Source organism: Sinohyriopsis cumingii, chromosome 9 (assembly GCF_028554795.1).
Source record: "Sinohyriopsis cumingii isolate HCF-2022 chromosome 9, ASM2855479v2, whole genome shotgun sequence".
NCBI lineage: Eukaryota > Metazoa > Mollusca > Bivalvia > Unionida > Unionidae > Sinohyriopsis > Sinohyriopsis cumingii.
In genome coordinates, this window is record NC_142969.1 from 9,087,554 (window position 1) to 9,100,771 (window position 13,218).

Sequence of the window (13,218 nt, forward strand, 5' to 3'; positions counted from 1 at the left end):
AAATCATTTAGTTAAGAAATGAGACATTGTCAGGATTGCTTTTGTCTGAATTATTTTCTACTTGAGAATTAAATGTTTACCAAGACTGATGGAGACTACTAAATGTGTTGTAGAGGAAAGTTACGTAATCACTCATTACATTCTGTTTGTAAAGAGTTATTCTATTGACGACTTGTCTTGAGAAACCATTATTTGTTGACAGCCTTGTCAAGACAGTTTTAACATACCTATGTAAAACCCATTGCTGTGAGAAATATTTTCATGAATTCAGTTTTTGATCCATTGATAGAAATTGTATGTTTGTGGAAACATTGTGGTTGCAGTCGAATGAAAGATGACAGTCCAACAGTGATGGGTCAATTGGGAACTGTTATTGCTGTTTTCAGACTCATCCATCATCATGCCATGTTTAGTCAGGGACTTTTTTATTCATGGATTTTATATTGCTACAAGCCATGAAAGTTAAAGACCCAAACTTCAGTTCTCTTTTATGTAAAGAATTGGATTTATTCTCAGGTCCATGAATTTAAATACTGGAAAGAATAGGATTTCTTCCCTGAATCCATGAACTACATTACTGGATTAAATAGCACTCATTCCCAAATCCACAAATTAAAGTATTGGATAAAATAAGACTCATTCCCAAATCCACAATTTAAAGTACTGGATAAAATAGAACTCCTTCCCAAATCCACAAATTAAGGTATTGGATAAAATAGAACTCCTTTCCAAATCCATGATTAAAGTACTGGAAAGAATAGGACTCCTTCCCAAGTCCATGAATTAAAGTACTGGATAAAGTAGGACTCCTTCCCAAATCCATGAATTAAAAGTACTGGAAAGAATAGACTCCTTTCCAAATCCATGAATTAACGTACTGGAAGGAATAGATTCCTTCCCAAATCCATGAGTTAAAGTAGTGGAAAGAATAGGACTCCTTCCCAAATCCATGATTTAAAGTACTGGAAAGAATAGGACTCCTTCCCAAATCCATGAATAAAAGTACTGGAATGAATAGGACTCCTTCCCAAATCCATGAATAAAGTACTTGAAAGAATAGACTCCTTCCCAAATCCATGAATTAGTACCAATGAATACATTGTGTATTATTTTACAAATCCATGAAAATTGATATCCATGAAAATACATGAATTGAGACTAACTGTTGGATGGAAGACTTAAATAACAGTTCAAAAGTCTCAACAGCAAATCATGTCTTCTTTATTTTTTAATATTTTATTCAGCTATAACATGATCATTTTAAATTGCATAAAAAAAAGTGTTTCCTTTAAGATATTAGTGAATTTTCTTCCTTTTTTCATCACTCTTTCTCTATACATGATTTATATGAAGTGGGAAAAATTGTCTGCAGGCTGTAAATCATGTCATCATTACATTTTCTGAATTAATAACTAGTCTCTTCTAGAGCATTTTTATTCTACAGCCAGGATAAGATGGCCTAATGGTATCCCTCATTTCCCCCTCTTTTATTTCAGGTACTAGTACAGCTCAGAGTTTTCCTCCCATTCCCCTTCCAGGACCCCCAGGTTCTCAAGATCTGGCTGTTAACCAGCAGCCCCCACCCCCACACTCCCATCCACCCAGGGTGTCTCCGTTTGGAATGGGACCAGGACCTCCAGAGCCTAACTTTAGGTGAGTAGGCAAAAATGATTTTGTTTCCTTTTTTGCTGTCGGTAGTAGTGGCTGTGATGACATCAACAAAATGATTTTGTTTCCTCTTTTGCTGTCAGTAGCAGTGGCTGCGATGACATCAACAGAATGATTTTGTTTCCTCTTTTGCTGTCGGTAGTAGTGGCTGCGATGACATCAACAGAATGATTTTGTTTCCTCTTTTGCTGTCGGTAGTAGTGGCTGCGATGACATCAACAGAATGATTTTGTTTCCTCTTTTGCTGTCAGTAGTAGTGGCTGCGATGACATCAACAGAATGATTTTGTTTCCTCTTTTGCTGTCAGTAGTAGTGGCTGCGATGACATCAACAGAATGATTTTGTTTCCTCTTTTGCTGTCGGTAGTAGTGGCTGCGATGACATCAACAGAATGATTTTGTTTCCGCTTTTGCTGTCGGTAGTAGTGGCTGTGATGACATCAACAGAATGATTTTGTTTCCTCTTTTGCTGTCAGTAGTAGTGGCTGCGATGACATCAACAGAATGATTTTGGGAAGGTACATTATATCCCAGTTCACAGACGACAGTATTCTGCATGTTTGTATTGAAGACATGTGATTGTGTAATTTCCACAATATTTGAATACGTGCCACAGAATTGTTGTCCTTATGCATAGAATGGTACAATAAATAACAAACAATTATACAAGTCCCAGGCACGTTTCTCTTGGAAGTCTCTAGTGACTCTTTCCACACCATAGACACCTTTTTTAAGAGATAACTGGCTTTAATTAAAAAAAAACAAGCAAACAGTGCAACCATATTTAAGTCACTGGAGTAATTATGAAATTTAAGCTTGTTTATTGGTTAGACTGTTGATGCACTGTCAAACAATTTGCAATGATTATGGATATTTTCCCCACCCCACCCCAAGGTCTTATTACCAGAAATAATATAGAAAAAGGTGTCAGAATTGCAAGATAATTTTAATATCCCCTCTAAGATTGGACAAGTCCTGGGTCAGAGATCTACTCGATATTGCGAAAAACCTACCCAGAAAGATTATGACCAAACCAGACATTCTCAAACAGCCATTGTGTTCCACCCCTGTCTAGATTGTATTTTCCTTTATGCTTGGCTATGGTCAGGACAAACTTAGAGAGAAAGAATTTAGACCTTCAATTATGGAGATAAGCTTGAGAGCAAGAATGCCCTCCACTCTGAAGGCTTATGAGGGAAAGTGGGATGTTTTCAGGGTCTTGTGTTGAATCAATAACATCTTTCCTATGAGTGCCTCAATCCCACAACTAGCAGGCTTTTTTCTCTGGCTATATGAGGAGAAAAAGTTGAAACCATTTGCCATCAGAGGTGGAAGAGAAATAGGCTATGATAAAGATTTATAAGACCTGTTAACCCATTACCTCATACAACCGTCTTTGGACGCCTCTACAAAAGTCGCATCGAAGTGACTTTTGACGCTTCTACAAAAGTCCCATAGAAGCGCCTTTTGACGTCCGCTGTAAACATCAGCCATTTTAAGCCGGTTTTCGTAGCGCCACCTTCGGGGAAAACCCCTTATTAGATACTACATTCATTTCTGTGAATGACAATTACGTCAGATCACGTGGTCACTGTTTATGTACTGGTCGATATCTGCTATTTAAAGTAACTGGGTCGTAATCTCCACTATCCAAAATGGCGGTCGCGGATTTCATTCAGTACTTACGAAGTTTTCATGATTAGAATCACAACTATGAAAGATTCAATAACCTAGGTAAAGGCTCTGATATTGATACAGGCTGCAATTAGTTTTTATAAATTATCAAATTTAGATGACTTAGTGATGTAGACACAGATGAAAAACTTGTAAATTTCGAGTATGAGAAATGGCAGCTCTACGGTTGGTCACACGGCCTCACTGACATGACGGTGAACGAATTCTCTCCAGATTTTAAAGCACATAACAAATTCTTCCGTGATAAATAATTACACAGCTATAACAATCGGACTTTACTCTTAAATTGTTCCACATGTAATAGATGTGTACCAAAAATGTAAAATGGTTAAAATTGCTGTTAAACGTAACATACACTACATTGCTTAATAGTTCACAGGCAAGCTATGCGTATGCGGTCGACTAGGTAACCTGTGTTCTATGTATAGCGAGCTGCACTTTGTCACTATGCTCTATGAGGTAAAGGGTTAACCAATTTTGATTTGAATAGACCAAAATCCCTCACCACATTTCCAAATTGGAATATGTCTTGGGTCTGAACATGGTTCAATTCAGATAAATACAAGCCATTAGCATGGACCTTTCTGAATCTTTCTGATACAAAACCTTTTTCCCAATTGCTTTTGCTTTGGCATGCAGGGTAAGAAAGTTACATGCCACTTCAATTGAACCAAACTATCTTCAGTTCTGAATGGATGGTTCATTGAGCGATATAACCAGGTTTCTTACGAAGAAGAATCAGAGAGTCAGTTTCTCCTTCTCATCGGTAGATAAATCAAGAGCAGCTGCTGTGCAAAATCTTGTCGGCGCCCTCAAACATTACTTGAAGTGTATACAAAACTCTTTCTCCCCTATAGGTATAAAGGTAGAATATCGCTAACCAATCCTGATATTTGAGGCTGAAATGGCATACTCTTATGTCTCAAAAGATCAGAGCCCTCTCATGAGGATTTCAACATGTGAAACTAGAGTAATCTCTGCAGGCCTCATGTTTGAACACAATGTTTTGATCCGACAAATCACAGATACTGATGGCTGCCATGCATTCTATCTTCTCAAAGTTTTATCTTAGGGATTTATTAGAGGCAAAGCATCGGATTTGGTGGTTACTTTGACTGCAGCCAAAATGACTACCAGACCCAGTTAAACAAACACAGCCCTTAACTTTACAGGATTTGCCAGTTAATTTTGACAGAAGATTTCAACAGTTATCTTAAGCTGATAGAGCGGTCAAGGTTCACATGACCACATGCTGTTTTGCTCTAAGTTGGAGAGCAGGTTATTGTTCACACTGGGAGTCCAATATTTCTTTCCTAGCATGATACCGGAAGTATAGATAGGATGCTCAGCATTCCCTCGTGCTATTACTTATTCCCCTAGTGTTAATTTGATGGCAGAATATATTCACAGCAGAAAACAGATTTGACTAGTAAATTATGTTTCTGCAAGAATACTTACCTGATCACGTTAACTTAAATACCCTCTTATTTTGCTTCCTCATCAGTAGTTCGTTCAGCTTTAAAACTAGCGACCCCTAGTGGTGGGTAGGGGAGGTAATGGGCAAGAATTATTACACTTTGATATAGACAGAACAATAAATTTTCACCATTTAGTGGGGCTGGATTTGGGAGGTTATAGGCTTTATATCCCAGATGCTAATATGATTGGGTATGTATTCTGAAGAAACAGAATTTACATGAGAAATTTGCTTTCAATGACAAGATTTGTTATTCCATTGCAAAATAGCATATATTGAGCCATCCTTGAATTGCTGATTTTGTGTGATTTCAGTATGAGAAATTATTACATGGAATTGTTAAGACATTTGTTCATGAAGTCCAGATTTAAATGATAAATATTATATATAGTAATTCAAGAAAAGTGTACTTCCATTTTCCAAATTCTAGCTGCTACATGTTCTGGTTTTGAAGTTGACAGACAAAAAGGTAATTAAAATAGTTACAGCTGATTGGCAATTTTCCATATTTGATTTTACTTTGTTCTTGCTATACATTTATAACATAACATAAAGAAATAAGGCAGTAAAGAAAGAAAGCAGCTATGAAATTGCTGTTAAGTTCCCTGACAAAAGTTAATGCTATATGGGAATTATTACACAGGAAATCTCCATAGGACTTTTACACTGTTATTATTCTTATGAACAACTTGTACAATTTTATGTTTAATGGAACAATTGTGTTCCAGGAATACATTTTGTTCGTCTTTCTTTTTTGGTAAGTAATGAATATATTTAGAATGGTGTATAACAGCCTCTCAGCAACTAAAAGCATTCTACACAGATGAGCCTGATTGTTCACCAATTGATTTACAAGGTCTGACATCACCAGCAAGGTCTCTGGCTAGCAGTCTTGAAAAATCAAACAGCCAAAAGGTCAAACAGAAATGTTAAAACTCATAAAAGTTTTAAAAGTTTCATTGTATTGTTTCTTTCAGTCCTCAACCAGGTCATATCCCTGGACATCCTCCATTTGATCAGAGCTTTACCCCCACTTGGACACAGGCCCTTGGAGATGAAGACACTGGCCAGGATACAAGTCGACGAAATATGCAGAAATGGGAATCTGATGAAAACCTTGGAGCTGGTGCTACAATATCCCCCATTCTGTACTGCAACATCAATCATCCTGAACTCAAGCAGCAATATCCAGGTAAGTCTCTTATAATGCTTTCTTTTGCATCTCGCATTTGCTGGAGTCTTCAGCATTTTGTGGAAAGCCACGTCTATTTTAAAATTGTCATCATTAGGATGAAATTTTCCCCCTTATTTGAAAATGGGGGGATGGATTTCTAAAGATAGGATAGATTTAATGAAGAAATAAAATTTGGGCTTGAAAATATAATGCATGTTTTCATGTTTTCAGCTGTTTCTTTTGTGATATTTGTATGGTCTTTTGTCCATCATGCATTATCTTTCATCCACCTGTCCATCAATAATCGTTTGTGAATACTGTTGAGGTTTAATTTCTCATCACGCTGTAATCAAACTTGGTATGTAAGTTTATATCAGGATCTCAGATGAGTTTAGTTATGATCAGCATACTGATCTTGATTGGCTGAGCTTGTAAAGACTCTAGACAAAAGATTTCTTTCACTTTTGGAATGTAAGCTTCCATCTGATCAAGATCTTTGATGAATTTCATTAAGAAGAGGTTATGCCTGCTGGACATGGGATAAATGTTCCGTCTCTTTCCCTCTCATCTCATTCTTTCTTTAGCATTTTAGGAAAAGTCATCAAAGTTATAAATATTCTACATTATTAAACTGCTGTATATTTGTGTACCAAAGATTGTAATTTATTCATTTACAAGCAAAACAACAAAGGAGAAAAACTAAGCAAAACAACATAGGACAAACAACATAACAGAGGAGATCACACCTATACATTCTCAATGTTTTCTTTCAGAATGGTCAGAGAGATCCAAACATATCGCTAAGATTTGGCGAAAACTGACTCCTGATCAAAAGCAGCCATATTTGGTGAGTTTTTCATTTGAGACTAGTGTATTGTTTACAGTATGGAAGAAAAAAATTCATTCAGGATAGTTCCCAAATTCATTGGAAAGTAACAGGTTCTAAAACAATTTTTGTTTTACAAATGTTGCAATACACCAACTGCTGACTGTGTCTTACACCTGCATGATGGTAATAATGCTTGATCACTAAATTTTTTATCCAGAAAAGATAGTATATACTAAGTGCAAGTCATGTCCCACAGTAAACGGTATAAACCCTGATATATGATGGTCTGTGTCCTAACAAATTGCATAGATCCAAATCTGTGTTATGCAAGAGCAGATCTAGGTATATACAGTTTGTATGTAGCTCCACATTATATGTGAGTATATTGCTAGTAACATTATATCTGTATGAATATTATTAACATTATGACTGCTTGCTTTCCTGGTCATTGGATGAGAAAAATATCAGTTGTAACCTTCACCCACAGTGAAACAATATAAATATTACCATCAGATGGAAATGAATTATAAACAAGAGTCATTTAAATGGCTACACTTTACAGGGTGTTAGCCATGATAAGCTTAGATTAATTTTTCAGGTCAGAAGTAAAATGTCAGCAAATAATTGCATTGTAATTACATGCATCTTAGATGTTATTATTTGTTTGGTTGATGTTCATGCCAAATTGCCAAATCTTTACAGGTCATTTATGTAAGCCTGGCAATCCCAGGAAATAATTGCTCACTATTTCAGAATTATGATGGTTCATGACATAAATATCCAATAAATACAAAGTGCTCCATTTTTAGTAATAATCTTCATTCTTAGCAAGTACCATCTGAACATAAAGTATCATGCTTTAAGTTCTCTAAAATGAACATTAACCCCATTGTCTGTTTTTAAGTAAATTCATTGCAGTTTTTAATAAAGTATCTGAATCAAATATAAGATAAAATTGAACAGTTTATTTCTCAGCTGCATAACTGTGGTGAGAGATTGGAATAACGTTTCCACAAGCAGCAACAACGTCAGCATTAACTTTGATGTTTCATTGTTTCGTGTTAAAGCATTAGTTGAAGTTTTGTGTTAAAGTTTGGTTAAAGTTTTATAGTTTGTTATAGTGAGATAGTTTTGTGTTAAAGTGAGATAAAGTTTTCTGTTAAAGTGAGATAAAGTTTTCTGTTAAAGTGAGATAAAGTTTTGTAGTTATGGCTTTGAGCTTGAGTTTTATGTTAAAGTGAGATAAAGTTTTGTGTTAAAGTTTCTGTTTAGGCTTTGAGTTAAAGTTTTGTTTTAAAGTTTATGTAAGTTTTGCAACTTAGAGCAGAGTACTTGTGGTAATAATTATAATTGAATCATATTTTCAGTTAAAAGCCAGAAAGAATCGCTCTAACATAAAAAGCAAGACAACACCACGTTCCAGTGCAGAGTCCAAGCGTAAACAGCAAGAAGCTGCTGCAGCTGCAGCCATACAGAGTCATGTGGCCGGACTGCAGCCATTTCATCCTGCAGAAGGTGAGGGTTCAAAATCATGTTTCTGTTTTGTATTCATTGATTCAGACAATGACACATTGCTAATGTGCTTGATGAAGCTCATGAAGTTCAGGTCTGAGTGTGGCACGAGTGTGTAGATTGGTTTTTGACTGGGTTAAGGATTAATCTTCTGATAGATACCAAGGTGTAATCATAAACACAACTTTCAGGTTGGAAACCTTTCAGATCTAGACTTCCTTAAGGGCTGTTCCATTTAAACATACATAGTACGCAGGGAAGGCCTTTTTTTTTGAATATATGCCAAGTTACTTTGATTTCAAAGACTTCATATTAAAATGATAAGAAATTTCTAAATTGCATCTATGGGTGAGTACCCAACATTAAAAGTACCTTCTCTGGGTTCCAGGTACGTTTTACTGGAACAGCCTGAAGGAATTATTCTAGGCTTCATTCTTTTTTTCTGTATATATAAATGAACTTTATGATTAAGTCAGTACCCAGTTGGATTATATATAGATATTTCTCTATAATGAATTCAAATAATTTATGAGTCAACATTAAATAAATAATCTTAGCAAGACAGAAACTAAGGTAATTTCAAAGAAAAGTAAAAAGCGTAATCCACCATTTACATATAATGCCCAGCTTTGTGGATTTATTTCATATAAGCATGTAGGCTCAGAGTTGTCAGTAATGGTAGTTGGACTAAGTATACCAAATATATAGTTGATGAGGCATGTAACTTTGTGGAGTTGCTTCGCATAAGCACTTAGGCTCAGAGTTGTCATTAATGGTAGCTGGACTAAGTATACCAAATATATAATTGATGAGGCATGTAAGAAAATGAATATGCTATGCAGTTTGAAATCATGATTGACTATCTCTTGAATGTCTGTATTTTGCTGACACTTTATGCCAGTTTTGTTGAGGAGAACATTGTCAGACTGTATGATGGTTTGTAGCTGTTAGTACTAAACCCACCCTTACCATAAAGGAAGGACACTGACTTACATTTCACATTTTACTGGCTAAAGTTAAGTTTTGTCTTTGGATCATGACCAGTTGATGTTTATTTGCACCCTACACACATACACACACAGATATATACTTAGAATACTTGGTGTAGGATTGCAGCTTGAGTACAACACTCTAAAATAAAAGTAGGTCACACCTATATTTTGTGCTCCATAGACTTCGGTTAAATGTTTATGTTTTTTCCCTTATTCTTCATTCATACTTGAATCATTAAACTAGAAGATTGTATGCATTTCTGTGAGTAGCATACCCTTGCCACATAGAATGCCACTGTAACCTACATTTCACATCTTGGGTTAAGTTTTGTGTTTAGCTCATGTCCAAATATATTTTTTTAACCATGTATGATTTTTAGATTGCTTGATGGAGTTGTAGATGTGATAGACCCATTCCCTTTCATGTCCACACTCCCAAAAACCTGTACTATTATTAAATTTCATTCAGATTTTATTGGCTAGTGAAACGTGGGGGTCATCTATTCCTGGAATTGATTTTGGTTTTAGAAAGAATCGTGCTCACTGTATAAGAAAGACCAGGGTTGACACCTGCCATTTTTGCTTCCCCAGGGTAGAATTCAGTAACCCTTCCAGTGTTGATTTGAAATGGGAGGATATTTGCTTACTCCATGTGAATATGGAAATCATAGATTGGGTAAAAATGCTCAAGTTTTTCACACACAAGATGAGATATATCCATCATTCACATGGAGCATGCAAATTTTCTTTTCTACTTTATGCTCAAATGTGTTGGATAGCAGTGTATATGAGAGGCTGAAGTGACAGATTTCTTACTGTTTCCCGTGTAAAAAGGTCAGTGGATTCAAATTTATGTTCTGTGTTTTGTGGATATTATCATAGAAAATATAAGTAGTAACAATTTTCCTTCCTAATTCAAGGTAAAACAACACATTAAAAAAAGGAAGTGGCCATTTTAACTGTTAAACCATTTAAGCATCGTTAAATACTTTCAATAGTTCCAAAGTTTCTTGGTTATAATGTTATCTCTGTTCATTGACAGTGAAAAATTACCTTAATTCAGTCCAGTGAATTATCAAGATTATATCTCAGAAAATCCATTAATTCACAGTCATGCATATAATAAATTGGTATATATTGAACAGTTATACTTTATGTAAGTAGTTTCTCCCATGCATTGAACAATTTCATTGCCTTTTTATTATAAAATGTCAGCTTAAAAATAATCCATCACCTGAGAATAGAGAAAAGAGAGCAGAAATTTACAGCAGATTGGTTCCTTGATTGCACTGAAGTGGTTATAAATCATGGAATATTCCAGTAAATGGAATCCAAATCATTGAACTATTCTAGTAAATGGAATCCAAATCATGGACTATTCCAGTAAATGGAATCCAAATCATGGACTATTCCAGTAAATGGAATCCAAATCATGGAACATTCTTGTAAATGGAATCCAGTTCATGGACTATTCCATTTGCTATTTTTAGCCACATTATTAAGCCAATAAGAAGTGGGGAATCCCATACAGCTGTAAAATTCCAAACCCCTTTCTGTTCTCAAGTAGTGCAGTCTTTTTGCACAATGGCATTTGTAATGAATTATGATTAAATTATTCACTGCATATGCTATTATAGTGAAGCATGCTAATTGGATTTATGAAAGTGAAATATACTAATTGGATTTATTATAGATTAGCATACTAGTTGGATATATTACAGTGAAGTGTACTAATTGGATTTATTACAGTTATGCATACTAATTGGATTTATTACAGGGAAGCATACTAATTGGATTTAATAGTGAAGCATATTGATTGGATTTATTACAGTGAAGCATACTAATTTGATTTATTAGTGAATCATACTAATTTGATTTATTAGTGAAGCATACTAATTGGATTTATTACAGTGAATCATACTAATTGGATTTATTAGTGATGCATACTAATTGGATTTATTACAGTGAATCATACTAATTTGATTTATTAGTGAAGCATACTAATTGGATTTATTACAGTGAAGCATACTAATTGGATTTATTACAATGAAGCATACTAATTGGATTTATTACAGTGAAGCATACTAATTTGATTTATTAGTGATGCATACTAATTGGATTTATTAAAGTGAATCATACTAATTGGATTTATTAGTGATGCATACTAATTGGATTTATTACAGTGAATCATACTTATTTGATTTATTAGTAAAGCATAGTGATCGGATTTATTACAGTGAATCATACTAATTGGATTTATTACAGTGAATCATACTAATTGGATTTAATAGTGAAGCATACTGCTTGGATTTATTACAGTGAATCATACTAACTGGATTTATTAGTGAAGCATACTAATTGGATTTATTACAGTGAAGCATACTAATTGGATTTATTACAGTGAAGCATACTAATTTGATTTATTAGTGAAGCATAGTGATTGGATTTATTACAGTGAATCATACTAATTTGATTTATTCCAGTGAAGCATGCTAATTGGATTTATTACAGTAAATCATACTAATTGGATTTATTACAGTGAATCATACTAATTTGATTTATTACAATGAAGCATACTAATTGGATTTTTTAGAATGAAGCATACTAATTGGATTTATTACAGTGAAGCATATTGATTGATTTTTCTACAGAGAAGCAGGCTAATTGAATGTATTACAGTGAAGTGTACTAATTATATTTATTACAATGAAGCATATCAGTTGGATTTATTACATTAATGCATACTATTTGGATTTATTACAGTGAAGCATACTGATTGGATTTATTACAGTGAAGCCAACTTATTTGATTGATTGCAGTGAAGCATACTAAATGTGAAAGCAACACTGTAAGGGAGAATGATCTTCAACTACATTTCATAAATTTGGAAGCAGAATTGCTGCTTTTCATTCTTGCTTTTATTATGTATGGAATGCAATCCAGAGAGAAGGAAAATCTGACAATGCTTTCTAACATTGAGCATCTGTGACAACAGTAATGTCATCATTAGCATCATTAATGTTAGCATTCATTTTATTGCATTTGAAATAATAGTGCTTTGTGGTATCCAGGCATTCATATATAAGATTGTTTTATCAAGTGCATTATCAACGCTGTTCTTATTTTTAATAATCAGGTTTGTCACCTAATGTCCCAGGTCCATCTGGTATGTCGAGTCCCATGCGGCCAGGTCCTCAGTTGATTGGCACTCCAGAAGGTAAGTCTGGTGAAGAGGTAATATTGACTGTTTGAGCCACCTGTATGTACATACTAACAAGCTGAACAATCAGTTTTATAACATGGATATTTAGTCAGAGTTCCAATACTATCAGGAAAACTGAAAAAAGTTTTGAATAAGAACAAGTTTGTTCACAACCAGAAAGGCACAGTATATATGGAAAATTTGGACAAAGTCAAGGAGAAACCAAGAATTTTCAGTTACCCCTTTAGATAGATCACTTTGAAAAAGAATTTCAAAATCAGATTTTTGGAAGTTTCTTAATCCTTTTGTCAGTTGATATACATTTGCAGCATTTGGGTCTGTATGTCTCAGTTGTCCTGTCAAGAAAAATCACATATAGTTTTAGAAATACAGAAATGCATTATATTGTATAGAGCAACCAGTAGCAGAAAATGCAACTGTAATGTTATTCTTGTCAAAATAAAATAGGAAAGTGCACTGCATAAACTAGCAGTTAGGAAGTTTGTTTCTGGCAAGGATAGTTGGAACAGTACAGAAGTTTCAAATCATTTATTTATAAAGTAGTCTACCGTTCATGTAAAAGTACCTGTCAATGATTTGAGTCTACCGTTCATGTAAAGGTACCTGTCAATGATTTGAGTCTACCATTCATGTAAAGGTACTGTCAATG

The 13,218-nt window shown here is 34.6% G+C and overlaps 1 protein-coding gene across 1 annotated transcript in view; it reads left to right on the forward strand.

Annotated features, from left to right (window-relative positions):
• LOC149791251 (uncharacterized) overlaps nt 1-13,218 on the forward strand; it is a 226,430-nt gene that overhangs the window by 81,172 nt on the left and 132,040 nt on the right. Inside the window, exons 33-37 of the mRNA XM_089969727.1 lie at nt 1,497-1,653; nt 5,817-6,031; nt 6,787-6,860; nt 8,210-8,357; nt 12,483-12,563. Coding sequence (XP_089825853.1) covers nt 1,497-1,653; nt 5,817-6,031; nt 6,787-6,860; nt 8,210-8,357; nt 12,483-12,563 — 675 coding nt within the window. The remainder of the gene's footprint in view (nt 1-1,496; nt 1,654-5,816; nt 6,032-6,786; nt 6,861-8,209; nt 8,358-12,482; nt 12,564-13,218) is intronic.